Raw genomic sequence first — 24,653 nt, forward strand, 5'->3', positions numbered from 1 at the left:
TAGATTTCTGTTATTTTTTTGTAAGGTAATCGGTTATAAATTAATTTTATACATAAACAAACAACATTTAATGGCAAATGTATTCGCATTTTATTTGAATTAAGTGCAACCAACACTTCAGTTTAAATTAACAGGATGTTAACGTTTTCTGCTAGAATTTTCAATACAAAACATGAATGAAAATAGCCTAGTAAAATAACAATTATACACATAGAAGGCATGCAAGGTGCAAATCTGTAATAATATGAGCGATTAAAATAAAACACTGTATAAAATATGACAATACCAGACCTACAGTGTACAGTATTTGTGCAAAACTACATTGTGTAACTTCCAGTTTGCACACACTTGAAGTCTGTACACACTTATTAAAAGTCAAACAAATGAAAAGGCGTGCTTAAGTTTTTCTCCTCCAGAGATCGTTTTTTATTTGCAGCTGTTGTATTTTCAATGGGCCCTTGCAGAACAACATAAAGCTTAAGCTGCAAGCCTTTACTGTTAAATCAATAAAACAGATAATGTTGACAAGCCTTTTTCATTGCTCTCTCTCTCTCTCTCTCGTGCTGCTCCTTGCTCTTTTTCCTTCCGCATCTTCACAACACTGTCCAAAGTATTTCCACTCGTACTCTTATTTTCAATGCTAACCTTTGTTTGGAATTTTGGTCATCAATGATGAGCACAAGGGGCAGAAATTGATGGCGAATAATGTGTATCAAAAATTATCTTACACATCATGTTATTTCTGCTAAATAATGTAAAATTAAATTGGAGTCATGCAACACTGTGATTTGATTTGAGGATATTTACTGCGCTTTGACTTTATTTGCAGACTAGGTTGTCTTGTGACCACAATTTTATTCAACAGGAAAACTTTACATGGTGCCTTTGTCACTATTAATGCATCAACCAGTAACAGAAGACTTTATATAATTGATTAAATAATCTCTACTGTAAAATTCTATGTTTATACTGAAACAAGAGGGTTAACAAGGTAGTAGGCCTGGGCAATGTATCGAGAGCCAAGGTATATCGAGATTTCTGTTTTGTAGATATACAAAAAATTACAATATCTTCAATAACAATAAAAATATATATATTTTGTACCTTATTTTGTGTTTAGTTTTAGGAGTCGCTGCTTTCGCTACTTGTTGGAACATCCTAAAAAACTCAGATGAATTACTGATTGTGTCTTTTACCTAAATAAGCCACATGACAGAACTCACTCACACATGCTGTCCCTTAAAGGGAAAAAAAGCCAAAAGTGGCACATATTTTACAGCTGTTTGTTAATAAATCTGCCTGTGTGGCATTTTGCATCAGCAAATTTATCCCAGAATTGTCATTCTGATCAGACTATATTTGATTTATAATGTGTATTGCTATTTGGAGGAAAAAATATCGAGATACAAGCTAGTTAGTTACACATGATTTATTATTAAAATGTGAAAATGGCAAAAATAGCCAGCTGCATGTAAGCTGCATGGGGTTCTGTTCTTTATGTTACTTTAAGAAGATGGATAGATGGATGGATTGATGGTGTAATGAGTAGATCTTGTGATAAAACTTAGATGTCGGTAAATTGTTTGTAGTTATTTTAATTCCTAACTGTAGATGTTAGCTAATGGTATTTACTTGTGTTTATGAGGAGAAACAGTCAATCCTCCTGTCACTGCTTAAAAGATGTTGATTTCATTAAAGTTTCTTTGTAAATAGTTTTACATGATGGTGAAAGTGAGTTTTGAGTTGTTTTGAGGTTCATGTTTTGAGCCAGTAAGTTTTATGAACATTGTCATCATAAATACAGACGTGCCTCATCAACTTCGTTATCAAGCTCAAGATAGATTGCACATTGTGTGTCTGCACCTATGTGTGTGTGTTGGTTAGCGAGACAGAAAAGGGGGGCTATGGGTGAGCCCATAAATTGCTCCACCCTTTTGTCATCCAATCTCTGGGCAATGTCATTCAAAACCCCCTCACCATCCATTACCTGGGTATAATAGGCTCCTGGCCATGCAGTGTCCATCTTATTATTACACCATAACTTTAAACTATCAATAACTTTGAGCTGCGTGTTGGAGACGATGGGGAAGTTGAGTGGGAGAGCAGGGTGAGAACGCAAAGGAGAGATGGAGAAAGTTAGAGAGTTACGGTGAGAAAACGTTAGGTTTATAATCGACTACGTCCCTGTGGGTTGTTTTTAGTGACTTTGCTGAAGAAGTAGTGTTCAAGAGAGCGTTCGTAATCATTTTTTTTTTTTTTCTGTTGTGTTGGTTGACTTCCTGAGGAGGGCAGCCCAGTGCTTTGTCACTGCAGCACAAATCAATGAGACAGTTCATCCTAACCATGCCTTTCACCTCACATTATTGCCATTTATGTCAACGGAACTGACACATTTTCCAGCTTTTTCTTAATGAATAAAGAGTGAAAGGCAAATTTGAGTGTAATTCAAGATCATAACCTATGCCAACGAGGGTTAAAGACACTGTTAAAGAAAAAATAATAACTCCCATCATTCTAGATTTTATTAACTATGGCTTTGTCTAAACTGTCTACTGGTGTAAATATTCATTTTGTTTAACCTCTCATGGTAAAACTATTAGATATGTGAAGACATTATAGTAAAAGTGAAGGGCATAACTCACTCTGCACTCATTAAATCATCTCAAAGATCTATTAGATGCTCAATAATGCAAGAAATTGGACTCATACCTGAGGCACAGCTTTAATGTATCTTAACACTGAGTATCCTTCCTTAGCATTAAAATCCAAATACACACACACACACACACACACACACACACACACACACACACACACACACACACACACACACACACACACACACACAGAGGCTTGCGCACACAAACACACTCTCTCTCTTGGCCAGTGAACACAACATCACAGTGTATCTAAGCTATAGATATTATCAATAGAGTGTTTCTCTGCTTATTGATTTTTGCAGCATGGGGAGATTTGTTGTGTTGGTAAGCAATGCTTTTACAGTGTCTGAAGGGATTGAGTGAGCAAAGGCTTTTTTCCATTTTTTTGCACAGTTGCTCTGTGGATACAAAACATTGTTGATGTGTTTTTCATTATGTAGCTTCATGTGTAAAGTAAGAGGGACCTTTAATTGTGTTAAAATATTAAATCCTGGAGTTGAGGCACTTGGGGTTTTTGCATGACTGTTTTGACTGTTTTACAGCTGGAAAAAGTTTGTATTGTTGCTCTTTCTTTTTGGAGTTTGCATATTATCCTTATAGATGTGTATGAATATCTGTCATGTACACTTTTGTTTTTATCTAAACCAGTGTAGTTTGGGTGTATTTCAGTCTGAGTAAATGTGTGAGAGCCACTATTTTGTCTTTACACACGTCATATTAATAACTTATAATGTTGTACACCACATATGAAATACCAATTACATTACTTGTAAATGAGGTTCTCACTTTCACACAAAAAAAGCTGATTAATATTTTACGTTTTGCACGGTTTAGAAGCTTTTACCTGTAAATTAATCCATTAAAAACATACGCACATGCATTGCTAACCTTGAATTGTCACACGATTGAGTCTTTTCTAAAAAATAAAATTACATTAAAGCCCCTTCTTCAACTAAAAAATAGTACAAATACCATGTTATGTCAGGTTTTATCCAACACTCTTTGTTTTTCTCTAGTAGAAATCGCCATGTTTTGCATTGATTATATTTAAACCTTTGATTAAAATCAAACTCCATACATGTATACATTTACAACAAAAAGCCTAAAATTAAAAAAAAAGTTGGCTCCATGGTCAGCATTAGTCAATCACTTCATAGATTTTTCCCCCTAACCTCAGTAAGAATCTAAAGGACCTAATGTATGTCTTTACTCATCTTCGGACAAAAATAAAAATGAAAATCTGTCATTTCTATAGATCAACATCATGATCTGCACAACTTAGTTGTTAAAAAACAGATTTTCCTTTCATTTTTCATCATTGTTTGCCAGCGTAGACTAAATGACTCGAAACTGCTAAAATAAATCTTCTTTTTTTTTTTTTTTTGCCTTGAAAATCTATTAATCAAAATTTGTAAATGTTAAATTCACACTGTGTAAGTTTACAAACTTGCATCACATACAATAAAAATCAATGTCCTCACAAGTATAGCTTTTAATTGTTGACAGACATCAACAATCCTGTGCGTAATAAGCAAAGATGTAATAAAATAACTTTACAATGTACAATGATACAATCATCACATCAGTTCCAACGTAAACAAAACTGATCATTTAATGCTACGCAAGCTAAAAACTTAGTTAGATTTGATAAGAATAAAGATGTATTAATGTATAGAGAATAGGTAAAATAGGATTAAAATAAAATATTTTTTTTAAATGTTAGTAATCTTGATGTGATCTGAGCAGTTTTAGTTTTAAAGCTCAAAATTTGGGAACACGTGTGTGGAGATTTATTTGCTTTTAAGCCGTTTCCAGGGTGAATAAATGACTACACATTTAACATTAGTTGTGCTCTTTTAGACCCAAAAGGAACAAAGGATCGTGCTCCTCTTCTTACAGACCTGGGTTTAATGTTAGTCTTTTCTTTTTTTCTTCTGCCTACTCACAGGCCCGCACCGCAGTACAATGTGCCTGCACAGGCTGGGGCACACACACAAGGCAAAGCTCTTACTGCCGTGTTATGGAGGGAAATGACTTTCATTTGCAGTGTTGGACAAAACAGGAACTATTATTCCCCTGACGCCCTTATTCATTGTCAGCTGTATCACACTATCGCGTGTAATTTAACCCAAAGTGGAGCAGCATTTATACTGAATGCACTGGGTCAACAAGAAAAATGTGGATATGCTATAATTTGAAAATGTAGAAATCTTTTAGAGAGAAGAATGAAATACCAAAAATACATATATATATATATATATATATAACTAAATTAATGTACTTATATGAGCACACGTTGCAAGCATTTTATTCTGTTATAACTAAAGTAGAAACATTTGTTTTTCCCCTGTACAAAATCTCATCAAAGTTGAGTTAATTCGCTAGTTATATTCATTATTAAGTCATATTTATGTAAAAAATAATTGTCACAGGATGAGATATTTAAGATTGTAGGAGGCAGTAGTAAATTCAAATGAATAGATATCAGTTTGATAATTAAACTCAAATTACAAAGTGGAAAATAAAGATTTTCCACTTTGTAAAAAAGGTTGTTGTAAAAAAAACAACAACCTAACATTAAGATGCCACATTCTGTGTCCAAACACTCAGCAAAACAGGAGGGAGCCTAATCACTCACAGCACACACACACACTTACAAAGACTGGGAGTGAAATACACACATTAAACAAAACGCAACTAAGAAATAAACAAATTAGATCCTAAAACATAAATAATATCTAAATACAACTTAACAAGAACCTTACTGGGGCTGAAACATACCCCCCAGCAGAACATGACAATACTTTAATTGTCTTTATATTTACATTGTCAATTAATTATGGTGGAAAAAGGATGAAAAAATATTTAATGTAGTCATAGGTGAAATTGCAGAGATATATTTTTGTATCCATATTTTTAATGAATGTCTTGGATAATTATGAGGTTCGGTCTGTAAAAACAAACAAATAACAACACGGCATGATTGTTTGCATTCCCACAGCTTGGGAAAAATAAGTTTCCCTTTGAAAAAGAGCGCACCGTAGGCAACGCATTCTCAATTACCAGCCGCAGCATTAAAACAAATTTCAAACGGGAAACCAAGGTCAGTGTTGGCTCCCGCTGCGCTTGTCTGGGATGGCACTCGTAATGAGGCTATAGCGCGCTTTTTAAAAGCAATATATTTATAGTGTGTTCATAACTTGTACAAAAATGTTTAGTCTTCTCTCTTTTCATCACTTCGTCAAACGAGCCATAATTTCAGTTGTGGGTTGTTTTATTTTTTTTTTTTTATAAATTATATCTGAGATTTATTTTTTTTTCTTTTACATTTTTTCATATGGAGCCAAAGATGAGGACATGATTATTGTGTTTTTAATAGTATAGTCATTTTCTCAAAATTGTATTAAAAAACCTAATTCAATTATCCTTTCTCTCTTTTTATCCCTTCGTCAAGCAAAGGGTTGGAAGACTTTTTAAAAAAAAAAAAAATCATATTTATGATTTTTTTCTTTTACATTTATACAATAGTAATTTTCTGGAAATTGTATTAAAAAACCAAAGCAACGTGTCGTGTAGTGTAAATATTAAGTCTATGAAAAAGACACGGACCAGAAAACCTAGAGAGGGAGGTTTTGGTATTTTAAATAGAGAAGCCCTGATTTTAGAAGGGGGGTGTGAAACGCTATTGGAGACTTTTAAGAAACTGCCCTGAAAAAATAAAGCACCAGGAATAATAGGCTTCCTGTCAAAAGAGGCGAGAGAATTCCTGTCATTTCTCACTGCCACCCCAAAGACTTCTCCTTGTGTTAAACCCGCTGGCATTTATTTACCTAAGAATTACCTGCCAGCTCAATTTAATAATAGGCTGTGTCATAAGAAAGCAAACGTTCCCCTTTGCCCCTGCTTCAGTGTGTGTGTGTGTGTGTGTGCGTGTGTGTGTGTGTGTGTGTGTGTGTGTGTGTGTGTGTGTGTGTGTGTGTGTCAGAGAGAGACCGTTTATTCCATTTTTGTACGTCCAACGTAAATGCCCCTAGCAATAAAAAATTGATGTGTCTCGAGTCTGATGTGTGCGTGTGTGTGGGTGTGTGAGCATCATCTCATCAGCTGACTCTCAACTTAGTGACCTCACCTCTCCGACTCTTCCCCCCATCCAGCCAACATGGCAGATAGTGTCAGAAACAGAGCTAACATCAGAAAATTACCCATGTCCAAAGAATGACCGTTCTATTTATAAGTTCACCACCTCACCTTTTTTTATTCGCTGACACAACACACAAGCCCTCATCTCGCTTAACTCGCGCAGCATATCAATGGTGGCTGGGGGTGATGGGGGTTAGGGGCAGTTCTGGTTTTCCTTACCCTGCCACGTTGCAACAGATCTGTAGATTTGCCAGACTTTGATCTATACTTTGTGGGTAATTAGTGAGAACTGGGTCAACACAGGCCAAGAAAGGAGAAAGTCTGTTGTTCTTCTAGTGAGTGGGTGGTAGAGAGGTGGTAAGGTGGGGTTCAGGAGGGCACGGGGGATGACGGAAGGGTTAAAAGGCTGTCAAATATCGGTTCAAATTTGCAAGTGAGCTATTTTCTTTGTCACTGGCTTGAGTAGATTGCAAATAATAGCGTCTTTGATAGTCTTCTCCTGCCTTGCACGGAAAATGTGATACTTGCCGTATTACCATGTAGATGAAATAATTAGTCTATTTTTTTTTTTTACAAACATTGATTTGATTTTTGCTTTTACAGAATACATACCAAGTAATTAATTTTATTTATAAATCAGACTTTAAATAGAAGAAGAAAAAAAAAAAGATGTCAAAATCCCCATCTAAAGAAGAGAATAGCATTTAAAAATGTGTATCATTATTCATTATGCTATGACCAACTCTTACCATGACATGAATACCTTTGTTTCAACCCAGCCATACACACTCACATTACACAACACTTTGAAAAAACAATAAATTGTTATTTTAGTGTAGAATAATGACAGGATGTTAAAGCTGTGATTCATTACCATAGAAGGATAATCAATGCTCCTACCTGTAAACTGTGGCAGGCCATCAAAAGACCATTTGGCTCATTGTATACCCACACAGAAATGATTTATGGGCAAATGTGTTTGGGCGTGTGGGAAGCACACACAGTGGCTAACTCTGGTTTACTGCCATTACAGTGCAGGATTGTGTAAAAGTAAACAAAAACAGTGACAACTTCAGTGTGTAGAACAACAGCCCTGGCAGCAGGACACTGATTAGGATGTTGACGGTCCCTCACTGGCCCCCTGGCCCTTTCTGCTACGGCCCCTAGTCAACCCTTGACAGATACTGCGGGTCATTTCCTATGCATGTCAGCGCACACAGATATACTCTCTTCCCGCTGAGTGTTTACAGCCACATGCTGATTCGTATTAATCTGCTTCTTGTCTGGAAGGGGAAGGAGGGAGGGAGGGAGGGAGGGAGGGACGGTGGGTGGGTGTGGAACTGGACTAGGAGGCCACTTAAGGCGGGTAAAATGTTCACACATACTCACCCTGGAAGCCTCATCTGACAGATTGCACCAGGCCCAGGACGGCTTTTTTACACTGAACAGATGTGGTCTCCCACTTGTTTTCCTACATAATTATCCCTCATTAGGTGAAAGTATGTGCCAATCAAACAGTTTACAGAGTAAGAGCAGAAACTGGGTATGGGCAGAGAGAGAGACACAGAGACCTATGCCATGATCTTTTTAAGAAGCAGTGTCATTTTCCAGTCATTACTAGATAAAAGCCAAGCTAGCATCAACATGACACATGGCCTTTAGTAGTTACAAATCTATTGATCACAAGCAACACATTAAAATAAGATTATGTAAAAACATAATAATATTAATCATAATTAGATTAGATTATCCTTTATTTTATCCCACAGTGGGGAAATTCACACGCAACAGCAGCCAAAGAAACAAAGGGCAAGCAAACAAGAAAGGTAAATACAAATACAGAAAGGAAAAATTAAGGCAAAAATAAAATATACAATAAAGATAAAATAAATTATAGTTATTGATCAAGATATCAGTACAGAAGAAACACACACACCTTTCTTTAGGTCCTACCTAAATCTAGAATACAAGAGAATCATTTTATTGTCATTGCACAAAGTACAATGAAATTGCACATGCCCCTCCCCACAACATTCAAGTACACTTCAAAGATTCATGCCAAAGAGACGCAGTTATCATTAAAACAACATAAGGTATGGTAAAAGTCTGTCGGAATAGAAAGTTCATCAGTATGGTATAAGATATAAGAAAAGAGACAAATTCATAAATTATATTATATTAGTAGTGATGCTGGTGCGTATGGTGTGTGTTTATTGTTTAGAGAGTGGATGGCTTTTGGGAAGAAACAGTTCATGAGTCTGGTAGTACGTAATCTGATTGTCCTGTATTACCTCCCTAAGGGCAGAAGGGTGAATCTATTCAATTATTGAACTAGTTTTTAATGTATGAATTAAATAACATGATGTAAAGTGTAAAAAATGTACACGTTTTTTTTATTTTGCTAAATTTGGTCTGTCCGTCAACTTAAAAAGGAAGAAACGGTAAAAAAAAAAACGAAGATATATGAAGTCTTCATGTCAATGAACTACCATTCATTTTCACTTTGAAGTCCTGCGAACCGTAGTGAAGTGTGATTGCATGTGACAGTCACCGAGTCTGCCGGTTTACAATGATGGATAAACCCCCGTAGCCATGCCAGTGCTGCAGCACGCTCATATGCACACGTCGCCAGAAACATGGATACAAAAAGGCACATGAGGATTACACACAGCGCAACAGAAGGACACACACAAACAACAAAACAGTTTGAAACAATAAGAAAAATACAATTAACCCATCACTTTGATTTTTGTCTTCACATTCATACACAGTATATATACAAATGTGTGTGCAACGATTAACATTCTAATCTGTATATTTTCATTATTTTGTTGGATTTCTGCTGGTGATTAATTGTTTTGTTATGATGTATTAAGTTAGGTGTTAAAATGTCAGCATGGCATGTGGTCAACATCACTTCCATGTAACCGATAACTGTATTTACCGTTCTGTGTTGGTTTAAAGTTTACGTGCTCACGTAGAACTTTTATGCAGGCGTGTAAGTCAGGTGTACAAACTAATTTTAGTTCAGGGGCCAAATACGGAGCAGTTTGATCTCAAGTGGGCCACAGAATTTATGCGAGAAAATTAGTAATTTCAACATTACTGTACCCTAGTTTACACTTCTACGTATACATAAAATACAAAATATGTAAGTAACCGACAATATCCAAGTAATGAGTTAGCGATATCAGTCCCAACAGGATCTTCACTTTAAATTTCCTAGATTTTGTGACCAATTTCTATTTAAATAATGGAAATATTCTAATAATAATAACACATTTTATTTTATTTCAAGGTACCCGAGGTCACCGTACAGAAAAACAGGTTATAAAACAGTAGAGAACAACCAAAAATACAAAGAAAAAATATTATGTAATATCATAATAATATTATTATTTTGAAAGAATTTTGAGCTTTAACACTAAAAATGGCTGCATTCATGCGACATAAGCACCAGGAGAGTCATTTACACAAAGATTCATTTTTACTTCCTCCTGCGGGCTGAATTGGATGCTCCAAAGGGCCGGTTTTTGGCCCCCGGGCCATGAGTTTGACCAATGTGCCTGAGACCAAACACCTGTTTTTGTACTGTGAGAGGAAGAGAGAACATGCTAACTCTTTAAAAAAAATGTCCAAGGAAGGTTTTGCTATTTGATTACACTACTGTACTTGTTGATGATATTAATAATGATATAAATGATAATGGTATGAACAAATTAAGCTGTTGTATTGTGATTGTGGGTTACAAGTTAATTTTTTCTATATCTCGACCCAATAAACAAACTTTAATCTAGTTAGTAGTTGTTACTACTTTACCTCTGATGCAGCTCTGTGGAAATGCCAAAACCAAGAAATGCATTTGGCATTTACTTGAACTTGTGTAGTCACCAACAGCCAACTGAGCCGATTGCCTACACACACACGAGGAATTTCACACACGTGTGCACAGTTTCTCTAAACTCGACTGGTCTCCAGCTGCTGTTTCCCATGACACTCTCACTTTTCATCTCTGCCAGTGGGGAAAAAAGTAGAGAACACCTCGGATGATTGACAGCAGGAACACTTACGATATTACAAGAGGGCACCCCAAAAAGAAAAGCTTGCGGATTGATAAAGCATTGTTAATTAAACTGCTCTCTACATGCGTTCCTTCGCCAGTTCAAAGTCTTGTGCTTTTAAACACATGTTAAAAGTCTGTATCAACTTTCCTCAGCCGTGTTTTTCTTGGCGCCCAAGACATGCATTTCTTGACTTGCTTAAAAGCCAGTTTGCTTACAGTTCCTCGTGTTTCTTACGCTTGCTTTACCCCTCCTCTATTTCATTTCCACATGTACGCACAGTGAGCACGTTCAGGAAGTAGTTACCCTCACCTAGAGAGTTTTTGAAATACTGTAAATCCTTAGAACCAGTTGTAAATTTAAGTAAATTAAATAACATCTAATTATTAAAAAGAAATACCATTGCATTTTATATATAAAAGCAAGTAAAATAAGTGTTCATCTGTGTTTTAGACATATCTTCAATAACATTTGTCCATCTGATGTAAAATCAATATGACACACACTTACACAATACCAGAGCAATGCCAAATGTGCCGTCATTTGTCATCGACTGGTAATAAAGATATGTCACAATTGATTTTACCTCCCCTCCCCACCCCAGCTCTCACACTCCCCCACCTTCCCTTCCCGGCTCCTTCTTTGTAGCAGAAATAATAGAAACCGGCACGGCCTGCTTTGCCAATATCAAATCATAACGGATCATCTAGGTTGTAATGATTTGTGGGGCTTGTTTTATCACAGCTGGTCTAACAGAGGGCTCAATCTGCAATTAAAAAACACTCAACATCTTGTAATACGTTAATGTTAGGTTTTCTGTATAGGTCTTCCGTTATTGTCCACCTTATTTTGTGTTTGTATTTTTTCTTGTTCCTCACTGTTTTTAACCTGTTTTTTTCTGTACGGTGACCTTGGGTACCTTGAAAGGCACCTTTAAATAAAATGTATTATTATTATTATTGTTAAATTATATATAACTGTAGTTAAAATAAATAAATGAAACACAAATTAAAGTTTGTAAACGCGGTACCTGCCAGGGTTAGGGTCAAATATTTGTAATTGGAAATTAAGATTCTATATAAACTGTGAATTACACATGAATTAATAGGGATGTAACGATTCACTCAACTCCCGATACGATTCGATTCATGATTCTGGGTTCACGATACGATTCTCTCACGATATATTTTACAAAATGGGACTGTAGTCAAATGATGACTGAAAAATATTTCTTTATTTTTTTTGGGAAAAAAACTAGAAAATACTGTATTATTTTCCTTTAATTTTTAATTGTCAAAAGAAGCCCTTGATAAACTATTCAAAACAATGCAATTTAACTGAAAATAAATCTTGAATGAAATAAATAAAGGAATAATACAAATGAAGAAGAAGCTTATTAATTTAAATTCTGGTTCTATAGTAAACAATGCAAAACTGGATAATAGTTCTTTTTCTTTTTAAAAGTGCAACTGAAAATGTATTTTGTGCCTTAACAATTGGACTTTAAAAAAACAATCGTCAATGCACTGATTTACGTCAGATATTTGTTTGGACCAGCAGAGGGCGCTGGTAACCCAGTGGTCGGTTGGCATGCAGCTAATCTAGCAGTGAAGAAGAGATGCTATGCTAGCAGACAGAGCTAATAGAAAAACGTGACTTTTACAGCTATTCACGTAATATTACAAATATTCTTTCGGTGCTAAAGTTGTAAGGAATCATTTATTAACATGTAACATTAACATGTAAGAGTAGAAGGCGGCCAGAAAGAAAATAGTAGCAGATTCCGCCCGCAGGTACACTGCTGTTTAAAAAAAGTACTGCGATTCAATTTTCAAAGTATCGATGTCAATCGTGATACCTATGAATCGATTTTTAACTGCCTTACGATTAATCGTTACATCCCTATTAATTAAACATAAAACCGGGGAACCATGTTGCAGTTCTATGGCTTACACTTATGTAGTGAACAATTATTAAAATATGTTTCCTATCAAGTTTTCCTGTTCGTTCTCCTGAGGATCATTCTAGAAGAAGAAAAAAAAAATGTATATATATATATATATATATATACTGTGTATATATATATATATATATATATATATATATATATATATATATATATATATATATATATATAAATATGTATATAGGGGTATACTGATAGAAAAAAGGCTTAGATGCCCACACCTAAAATATTAATATCAATATTTTCATGGATAAGGAAGCCTAACAAGGTAACCAAGGGATGAAAAATGAATTAGATAGATTTTTTAGTGTATTTTACAGCTGATTTAATACATGGGTCAAAACTGACCAGTTACCATAAGAGATACTAACAGAAAGCTAACACAAGAGGAAGGTTACATTTTTTGGGCTTATTTATTTATTTAAGGCTCAGTTTTTGGAATTAATTGTAGTAGAACATTAGTAATTGAGAATATAATTGTAATTGACTTTCAGGGGGAAAATTATAATTGTAATTTTACTTGTAATTAGGGAAAATGCCGGTCACCGTAATCATAATTGAGTTGTAATTGAACATGGGTAATTGAAGACGTAATTGTAATTGAAAAACGTACAGTAATTGAACCCAACCTTGGACTACCTGCTCTAAAAAACCTGAATTGGATGAAAGTATCATCATCTAATTTTACTAATCTTTAGCTTCTCCTAGCGTTCCTGCATGCTGGAATTGAAACCTACATTAACTGCAGATCAGTTTGAAAGCACAAGTAAATTCTGTAAATCACTGACAGCATTCAACATGAGTCAAATGAGATTTTAGGTCATTTACAGTCATTGAGATTATTATTTTTGAATTGTCTTCATGTTAGAATTGTTGGAATTGTACCATTCTAGGTCACTTTTTTAATTAGATATAGCCTATATGTGTCACAAGCTATGTGCTTTTATGTTATCTCTGCCATTGCGGTTTGTTGCCGGTCGGTTGTGTGTACCCAAGTTGCACCAGTGGTAGCGAGCAACATCTGTTTCGGGCTTGTTGTTCCTCTTGGCTGCTTTTCAATTGGATTTCCTCAAGCAGGGCCAGAAGCTGTCACCCCTGCCAGGCTCTGTTAGCGATCACCGCCGGCCCCTATATTAAGTAGGTGGTTCAGGGCTAAGCTAATAATTCTCCCTCCTCTCCTGAGTCTTCAAACACCGGGACTGGTGTTGCTGCTGGCCTCAGAGAGTGCCCATCAGTGTGTGTGTGTGTGTGTGTGTGTGTGTGTGGGGGGGTGTTTGTGTGTCTGTATGTTCGCTCTCAGGTTTCCTTTGTTGCTGTACACCCTGTTAGAGGAAGGCTGACTTGGGGGTCTCCTCTTCAATATGTCAGGGAAACTGTCTGGATGAGTGCGTGGGAAACAGGGCCGTCGTAATTGCTCTTCTTAAAAAAATAACTTATCCATTCTCTGTAATATTAGACAACAAGATAAATACAAAAGAAAGGAAATTATGGTCCTCGCTCAACTTTTCAGTGTAGATACACGCAGCATGTCATTGAGAAAAATGTGAGGTATTTTTTTTTACATGGACATATCCTAAGGCAGGAGTTCTCAAAGTTTTTGGATCCTTGGACCCCTTCCAAGGGTGAACATTTTTCAACGAGCCCCTCATTATCCTCACATCAGTTAAACACAATTTTCTGCCGTTTGTAGCCCTATGACATAGGAATGATCTATTCATTGAATGTTTCAACTTAAATATTTAAGATCTTTGTAGTAGAAATTAAGGTAACACTTTACTTGACGTTTTATACATAAAAGCTGACATTACGCTGTCATTATTATGACATGACACATGTCATTAGCATGAATAAGATGTCGTGAAGGCTGTCATTAAGTGTTGTTTGTTACCCTAACCCTTGGTTACCCGAACCCTAATTCTACCTAACCCCACTAGATCCATCCACCTAACCCAAAAAATGCCAACATAGCTTAAGTTAAAAAAAAAAACACTTGTTGTACTCTTGTATATAACATTAATTCAGTGCATTACCAATAAACAAAATATGTACTTACAAAATAAAAATAATAATAATAATGTAAGCACACCTGCCCACTGTCTAACTTGCAAAGAAAAACATTTGTTTGGTACTGTTTGCCTGATGTAAAGTAGTTTTATTATATTTATAATAAAGTTTGTTTTATTGTTGCGTTGGTCCCCATATGTAGTTGCATACATTTTGGTAACGTCACAACATGAATACAAACCCCCAAGCTACTCAGACCCCATTTTGAAAATCACTGTCCTAAGTGATAAAACTGTTTGGATGTTATTTATCTTTTATATAAATAAACCAGAAGATAAATGTCTGTATTTTAATCTTGTGAGACATAAATATATGAAACACTTTAAATGTAATGATACCATGTTATCTAACTGCTTTGAAAGTTGGCATTCCCTTTCTGTAAAAGCAAATAGTGTTTCCACATATTTTGGTGGAGGTGTGATTGTAGCAAGACTTCTATTTGAAGGTGTTTACCTCATCACACTGACAGACCGGTGGGCTGCCCGTCTACCTGCCTGTCTTTTTGCCATCATGTCTTCTTTGCCAGCTGGAGCAGTTACACTGAGAGGGATTTGAAGGGAGGACCTGCAAAATATCAACTAGTCATTTCACAGCTCTGACAGACACTTTGATTTGACATACCATGGGCAGGTAAAGTGAAAGTTATGTATACATGTTAATTAAACTGTTTATGCGTAGAGGGGTCAGAGACATTAGCAAGTCCCAGTGCAGAAGTGTGAATTTCTTTTCTTTTCCCCCATCACAGCATTTTAACCTCTTCTGTCTCTCATTTTCCTAATGACTACCAGGTGTGAGGGCAGATTTTTTCCTCCCCCATTGCCAAGTTCAGATGCAGATTATTCTATCTGTTAAAAAAAAGGTGTTTGAAATATACATTTCTTTAATGTAATTTTGTTTGTGAAGCATACATGTATTTTATTTCAGGAAACAATGAATAAAGAATGTTGATTATGAAGGATTGAGAACAAGTGTCCAAAGTCATGCACTCATTCCTTAAGAATTTTCCTTCTATGAGAAATTTTTGGTATGGCTCAGTAGTGTTAAAACATTTTCATTTAAAGGACAGTTGAACTAAAAAAAACTGCTAATTTACATTTTCCAAACAAGCTGTACTTTTATTTAATTTTTTTTTTTTTTCATACCAGGTGGCGGCTGTGGTATATCACAGCTGACTCTGGGTGTAAGGCAGTTCATGCAGGGGCCCATGCACTGCTTTAACCCTGTTAGAGCCCGATATGTAGCCACGCCCCGATATGTAGCAAGACCTGAATTGTTATTAAAAAATATATATATATATATGATAAATCCCTAAATGTAATAACTGGTCAATAATGTAACAAAAGTGCTGAGCCTGGAATGTAATAAATGTTTTTAAGTAACTAGTAAAATTGAAAGTAACTAATCAGTTACTTTCAACAAGATGATATCTTACATTACTGTAATTGAGCTGCTTTTATGGGTACTTTTACCTTTTTTGAGTATATTTCTAAATCAGTCATTTTACTTGTTAAGTACGTACTTTTTAAAAGAAGTAAAGTCATTTGTTACATTTCTACACCCAACCGTTACTGAGTATATTCATTTTTTTTCATTTTAAAATGATGAACAGACATCGTGAAACTACAAAAAATCAAATGACCCGACAACAATCAAACACCTCACATCATAGTCAAACAACCAGATTACACATAATGCACTGTTTCCAAAACAGCGTTGAATGCTGTTTATTTCCTCAGTTGTAGAGTTCATAAATGTAGCTATACCCTGAGAATTTGTTTTATTTTTAATTGAATTTATTGGTGTTTGTTTTATTTAAAAAATAATTGTACATTTTGCCAAACCTTTTATTTTATACAGATGCCTTTGTGGAAAATAAATGAAGATCCGATTGTGCGAGATATGGTCTTTTCTACATGAGATGTTTACTGTATGCAAGGGAACCGTGGAAAGATTTATTACCAAGAAAAAAACATGGGGGGTAAAAGTAACAAGTAACCTTGACTTTGAGTTTTATTTAATTGAGCTACTTTTTACTTGTACTTCAGTATTTTATGTATGAATTAATTGTACTTGACTATTTTATGTATGACTTACTTGTACTTGACTACAATTTCAATCATGTAACAGTACTTCTACCTAGTAGGACATATCAGTACTCTTTACTAAGGGTGTCCCGATCCGGAATTGATATCGGTCCCATATCAGCCTGAAAACGAATATCGGATTTTTTTTTTCAATTCATTTTTAAATTTTTTTTATTTAATTGTAGAATACTGTAGATGTTATGTTGAAGGTTAAAATGTATGTAACCAATTGGTTAATAATAAATGGGTGAGTTTTTCTCATACCTACTGTTGCTGACTATTGTTCTCTGTTTGACTAACATCACTTGATCAAGCCTTTTCTAACATTCCACACTATAAAATAAGTAACAAAAGTATGTATGATTAATGCTGATATTGTATGGGATCAATATTGGTATCGGACGATAAGCAAGGCTGCAATATCTGTATCATAACGGAAATGAAAAAGTTGTATCAGGACATCAGTACTCTACACCTCTGACCAGTTGTAGCACTTTGGGTTTTATTAAATTTTGTTTCATTAAATTTTGTGCTCAGTGCTTTTGTTACATTATTGACCAGTTATTACATTTCAGGTTTACTATTAATATTTTTGTATAAAAATTTGGGTCTTGTTACATTTCAGGTCATTGTTACACATCGGGCTCTAACAAACACGCTTGTCCTTGCACTGTAACACATGCTTTAAACCCTTTGCACTGCTAAACCAACAGATTCAAAACATTTTAGCTTGTTTACAACTGAGTCAAAGCATCTCCAAAACTGTAGCACTTGTCGGGCTGTTCTCTGCAGTTTTTTTGGTATCTATCAAAAGTAAAAGGAATAGCAGTGAACCTGCAACAGGGTCACGGACGGCCAAGGCTCATTGATGCACATGAGGAGTACGGGCTGGCTTTTGTGTTCCAATCCATCTGACTAGCTGTTGTAAATAGCGGAAGTTAATGCTGATTCTGATAGAAAGCCGTCCCAATACACAGTGCATCACTGCTTTGTGTGTGGCAGCAAAAGTGGAGCCCATACAGTGTCACGCAGGGGGTCATGACGTGAAAGCTGATTGGTGTAAATGTGATGACAATGCAGAAAAAAATCCAAAAAGAATAAAAAATGTGATCTAGGTTATTTACAGTCAATATAAGAAGCATTTTTAGTTGTTACACATCTTATCATTATACTTTATGTTAACATTTTACCTCCTTCTCATAAAAGACGAAGCATACGGTTGACAGAGGCAATATATTCCAGTGAGAAAGATCAAGCTGCCCTGCCAGTCCCTCTCTCCTCGCCAACACACAGCCCTCCCCCCTCAATCATAGTTTTCATATCTGTACATAGAAAATTTGTTTCCCAAGGACAATGTCATAAACTTGGTGTTTTCTGAGATTTTTTATTTTTTTTTACCTTTCAGCGCTCTCTGCTCCCTAACTCTGTGCAATTTGTGGTATTTGATGGAGATAGGAAATAGAGGTGGTGAAAGGTGAGGGAGGGGTAAAGGGGAAATATTGAGGTGATTTTGTAAGCATTTGTGATAGAGAAAGGTGGAGCTTTTGTCTAGCATGTATAGGGAATGTAGACCTGTCCCTACTATATGCAGCTATAGTATAAGCACGTATAAGATACAGTATATACGCCTAAATGGTGCATTTTAATCTTTAAAAAATCTGAAGATTTAGTTCTCATTTTGTAGATCGTAATGCATGATTATTTTTACCATCCAAACTTTGAAAAAATAGCTTATAATGCATTGCTTTTCCTTCCTTTGCCATCTATCTATTGAATCAAGGATCGTCTGTCTGTCTGTGTGTGGAGCAAATATCTCCCTGACGCAGTGTCTGTTCGACCTGAAACTTTTTTACAAGCTTGCATACACGCCGAGCGTGTGCATCTATTGTTTTGTTTTTTTTTGTTGTTGCTAAACCATGTTTCCTCTGGATGGAAGTGTGAGCCACACACATGATTTATAGATGTGTGTGGATCAGTCTGCTCGCTAAGTTATATGTTTGTATATTAATTACTACCTTGGATGATAAGCACCCCTGCACTAAGAAATGCTGCATGCTATGTAGTTTTATTTGTACGAAAGTATGTGTCTTTTATCAGATTCTACCTAAACTGGAGCATTGGTGCAAACTTTATCAACTTATCATGCACATGTCCCATAGAATGAATCCAGGGAAAACGCACATGCTATTTTACTTTGCAATCGTAAATAAACCCCTTTATAACACTACAGAGTATGTACACCTCTTTGTACATCCAACCTTCAAACACATACTCATTTGGTCATAATTTACAACTCTACTTAAGCTCCAACATGAATACATTCTTCCGACGGGTACTATACTAGTTGATTTAATACATGAGATTTCTGTTCATAAACTGGAGAGCATCAAACAAATCTTGCTAATCTTTCATTTTAAACCAGTTGGTCCCAAGCTTTTTTGAATCATGACCCCATTATTATATCACAAATTTGTGGTGACCCCAAAGATTTTTTTTTCTAGAATACATTTTTGATCATGTTTGTTATACTATGTAACAAATACAGAGTAGCTATGATTAGTGTACAGAGTGACAAGATACACCAGCTCATATATTTTCACACTATATTTCATTTATTTATTTTATTGATTTAATTTAATTTAATTTAATTTAATTTCTTGTCTTTCTACTGCATTTTCTTTATATTTGACAAAGTGAAAGTATAGAATACAGTTGTTTAGGATTGTGTGTTGTTTTAATTTGAAAAAGAATAATTAAAAAAATGTAAAGATATGTTTTCAATCAGTAATTGCTGTGATCAATTACTGGACATTTCAGGCGACCCCATTTAAATTCCAGGCAACCTCACATAGAATCACAACCCCAAGGTTGAAAAACACTGTTTTAAAGGGTACCTTTAGCAAATTTTAACTGCAAGCTCTATCAAAAGATCACATATACAGTTTAGTTGGGTAACTTTTTTTAAAATAAGATTTTCAAATGAATGTTATCTACATACTTAACGTGATTATTTTTAAACAGTCACCGTTTCAGTATGAATTTGTCAATTCTTTTGTATTACTTTATATATATATATTTAAATCTCTAATTTATCAAGCTGGGATGAAACAGTTTCAGAGGGACTCATCATTTCTGGTTGACATACTTGAGTGTATTACAGTAGTGTACCTGAAAGGTCAAACTTGCACACTTGAAGGTAAAAACATTGACCTTTTAGTCTGTTAAAGGTTCTCGTTTAATTTGTCTCCTGTTTAAATAAATCAGAAGCATTTCACAGAGCCAAACAAACACTCTGGCACTGAACTTAGTTAACACAAAATATATCTTTTTTTTCCTTCTTTTTAAAGCCAAACTTGTGGCTATAAAGTGTATAAGGCGGTGATGGCTGTGCCAAACATTTCTCCATTATTACGTTAACATTTTGTGCTTACAAACACACATTAACGCGCTGAATTAATTTTTTTTTTTTTTTTAAGAGCACAGGTAAATAATGGATCACTTTAAACACTTATGTGCTCACTGGATGCTTTTTGCGCTGAGAGCGACAAGGACAGCAGAGGTTAATTTCTTAAAGAAAGATGTCAATATCACAAGTGGGTGGTTGCAAAATCGCATAAAGCTTAAAACCATCACACCGTTCCTAGATGTAAATGACATGAGTCTTAGGTAAATCAATCTTGTCGTATTCACTAGTGAAACTCTCAGTATCTGATAAGAAAAGCAGCTCTTGCTCTTTTAAGCACGTGTTATATTCTGTCTTTCACTGCTTTGTTTTACATCTCTCTGGGGTAATACTGTTTTTGGTCAAACTGTGTTTGTTGGCTTTAACTTTTTAAACATACAATTGTTTCCTAATTAGTGGCACGCTAATTAATTTATGCCCTCTTGTTTGATGTGAAGTGTTGCAATACTTTGAAAGCGACCGTGTTCTGTTTTCGCATACATTTGGAGCGTTTTCCCTCAGAGTTCAAAAGAAAACAAGACTGAGTTTACAAAAGCACACTTGCATTTAAATAATGTGCCCCATTTTCCCCCTCTGTTTGTTTTTTAGCGCTGATATTAATGAATTAACACTTTAAACAATTCATTATTATTGTTTTGCTGCCACCTATTTTTAACTCAATTAGAATGTAATAGATCATTTTTCTTAATGTACACAGTGTGTTCTTTCCACTTTGTTCAACACACAACAAAAGATTAATTACAAATAAGAGGAATGATCAAAACATGATAATCAAATTGCAACAATGAGCTAGAAATTGCAATTCTAATGTAATACAATGGAGTATGCATTACAAATTAGCCACCCACGGTCTGCTAGCTATTATATAGGTATACTGTGTGTGCATGCATGTGTGTGTGTGTTCGTGTGTTGTTTTTTTATAATATTGTGAAGAGCTTGCATTTACCTTATGTTCATACATGTAAACATTTATTGTTCTTGTTACATTAATTTACACAATGCATCAGACAAAGTTCCAATTTACATTAGTGGTTAGCGCCTATGCTTCACAGCATTATGTGTGGTTACATAAAACACACATAATGTTCTGTGCCCTGACATCATTACATCCATACCCAACATAGAAGAGAAGCTAACGCTAGCTTGCTAACTGTGATCAGCCTGTGTGCTGACGTCCAGCTGCTGTTTAATGAGGTCTTGCCTGGGTGAAATATCCGGAAAGTTTATCAGACTTTGTCACTCTTCAGCGGAAAGTATTTGCAGAGGGAGTAAGTTTTTTCACAGCATCCATATGTGCTCTGTTCTGCAGAGACCACATAACCAACGCATTCTTACCGGTTCCACGTCTATCTCCCACTGCTCATCATCATTAGACTGAATGACCGAAGCAAATAGGTTTTATTCATATTTACATTCGGGCTTCTGGGAAATACATTGCATTGCCATGTTGAGAGTGAATAAACCAGCGAAACTGAGAAGTAACGTTGTGTAATCCATTGATTTTAACAATGTACCTGTAATCCAATTATCAACTATTTAAATTGTAACTGTAATGGATTACAGTTACTCATAATTTGATTACATAATACCATTACATGCAATTCGTTACTCCCCAACACTGGGCATAGATACTGTAACAAGACGATAAACATGTATATGGCATAGACATTTGAACGTGTTTTTACCTTTATTTTACTGTGTTATTACTCTCTTGTTGGGCCTTTTGGATTAAGCCATTCTCAGAACAGCGGCTTTGTCAGTTTTAGGCGGATGGATGTGCTGTGGTATCACTTAACACGACAGACAGACCAATCTAGTCTGTGGAGGACACGAGTGGCTAGCTGGAGTTGAATGGGCAGTAGCTCAGACAGGAGGTCATCATCATCATCAGCCCTGTTACTGTGAATAGGCTTCCAAATCATGCTGTCACTGATGCATAGAGATATCTTCCTGGCAAAAATTAGAGGCTCCATACTCCAACTTGATTGATGAATTAATAAGGTCGTTTCAGCCTCTCTTCAGAATCTATTCTCTCCCTTGTTTAAACGTTTATCAATACTAACATTCCAGCTGCAATAAAAGGTAAAAGATGTGCTTTTAAACTTTTTTTTGTGTTAGCTACACTAACATGCATGCGGTTTTTTTGTGAAAGGATCCTCTGTGTGTGTGTCAGCCTTGAAATATATAAGATTCTACCTGCCTTTTCAATATTCCCAGTACTTCTTTTGTGGCACAGTTCAATCAGTACTCTGCAAATGTTATTCTCACTGTTTCTATTGAGGCAATGGCATTACATTAAGGTTCGAAGGTGAATGCACAGCTTGTGCATTCAGTGGATACCACAATGGAATGGAATGAAAAATAGCTGTTTTTCTGTGACCAAAAGTGCACTCTTTATGTATGCAAGGGCATGGCATTTTTGTGTCGTGGGTACAAGCCGTGAGTTTTGTGAACACAAAATATCTTCTTTTGTGTGGCATTTTTTTTTCATTATGCTCCTCCTGTCTCGCTTTCTTCGCTACCCTCCAATGGTTTTCCCTGATAGTTGCTTCTGGTCTAGGTTGCTCTCTTTCTGTACTTGTGGGTGTCTTCATGGGTGGGTGGGTGTGCATTTCTTGCTTCCCCCTAATTTTGTCTTAGACAAATATTTGCAGACATTTATATAGTCGATGTATACACGTGTTCTGTGTGTTTTTGTGGGTGTTAGTGTGTGTAGTTGCACACTGAACTCCGGCACTTAAGAGTTTCCTATTCATATGAAGCTATGGCGAACCTTGGATTGAAGCTTTTGAAGGCTTTGCGCAATCTGCAATATGTGACAGAACTACCGTATATTGTCAGCTATGCAAACTCAAGCTGAGCTGCGCAAAGGTGTCCCACTTTGAAAAGGTTCTTCTTCTTCATTGTGACCCAAACGCTGTGTCAGTTCTTTGTTGCGACAAAACCAGCCAAACTTGTGTGTCACTCTTGCATTTAATGTTGATATTTGTTGAAGATGAAACGATGAAAGAGAAAACCACAGTAACAACTTTGTCTCCCCTGTTTTTCTCCCACCCCCTCCTTGGTGGTGCACTCTCACACTCTTCCCCTCTTTCTTTGTCTGTGTTTGCAGGGCCTGTTCATCTTTCTGATATATGGGGTGTACAACACAGAGGTAAGTCCGCATTGTGTCTCAAGGCTGTCGGAGTGAATGAGAGAAATGACAAGTTTCTGATGGGCTTCTTGCTTAAAAGCCGTGTGGGCGGGGTGTGACGGTGTGTCTGTGTGTGTGTGTGTGTGTGTGTGTGTGAGAGAGCCTGTGGATGGGGTAGAAGAATAGAACAGAGGGGAGGGGACATCGTTTCCACACGAGCGTCCCACTGCCCTTCATGCTTGGACTAACTTATATGCATCCGAGTCCGACCATTTAACACTGACACGCAGCTGTTCTCAGCCATTCATTCCTCACCCACATTGGCTAATATTTCACTGCCTCTTTAAGTTTTTAAACTCATGGCGCTCCATTTAGCATCCTGACAAAGCTGCTGGCCAGGGGAATCGTAGCAGGGCCTACAGCAGTAACCATAGCAAGACAGAAAAAAAAACTGCATGCAGCCAACAGCGCAATATAGGAGCGAGGAAATATTATACTGAGGTGCTGCGTTATTACCATTTAAATGTAGCTTTGGTGTCTGTGGGTGGGGACTGCAGATGACAGAGCGTTAGGATTTAATGGATGAGTCTGAGGTCATGAGAATCACTTGTTGTCATTTTTGCTTCTGGAATGAAGCAAAAGGAAATTATTTTTACATTTCAACAATTTCCGGAAAGGCTGTACATTTTGAAAAGTATACACTTTTTCTTACTTCTATTGTTTCAGATTGAGAGTAGTGTTGACTCCATTGGAAAATGTTTCCATGACGAGACTGTGTTATAGTTACAAAGTAAAGTAGTGAAAAATTCCAATTTTGTGCATTATTTTAAACTAGCCTTCACGTTATATTTAAAAAAAATAAGAGATAAAATTAAAAGTAAAAATTCAACACTGCCCTTTTAAAAGTTTGAAATAAAAAGTGTGCGACTGCGTTAAGACTGCAATTTTATCGACAAAAATCGATGACAAAGTTCGTCGCCGACAAAGAGGCTGAGAACGTCCACATTTTTTGTTATATTTCTCTCTAAATTCTGCAGAGAAAAAGACATCCTGCAATATGTATAAAGCAGACCTCAGCTATT

At 35.9% G+C, this 24,653-nt stretch overlaps 1 protein-coding gene across 3 annotated transcripts in view; it reads left to right on the plus strand.

The window, feature by feature from the left end:
* Positions 1 to 24,653, plus strand: part of LOC114461632 (adhesion G-protein coupled receptor D2) — a 96,735-nt gene that overhangs the window by 23,829 nt on the left and 48,253 nt on the right. For all 3 annotated transcript variants that reach the window (XM_028443868.1, XM_028443865.1, XM_028443867.1), the window contains exon 21: positions 23,551 to 23,592. In XM_028443868.1, the coding sequence (XP_028299669.1) occupies positions 23,551 to 23,592 (42 nt within the window). The remainder of the gene's footprint in view (positions 1 to 23,550; positions 23,593 to 24,653) is intronic.

The sequence above is a fragment of the Gouania willdenowi genome, chromosome 4, assembly GCF_900634775.1.
Source record: "Gouania willdenowi chromosome 4, fGouWil2.1, whole genome shotgun sequence".
Lineage (NCBI taxonomy): Eukaryota > Metazoa > Chordata > Actinopteri > Blenniiformes > Gobiesocidae > Gouania > Gouania willdenowi.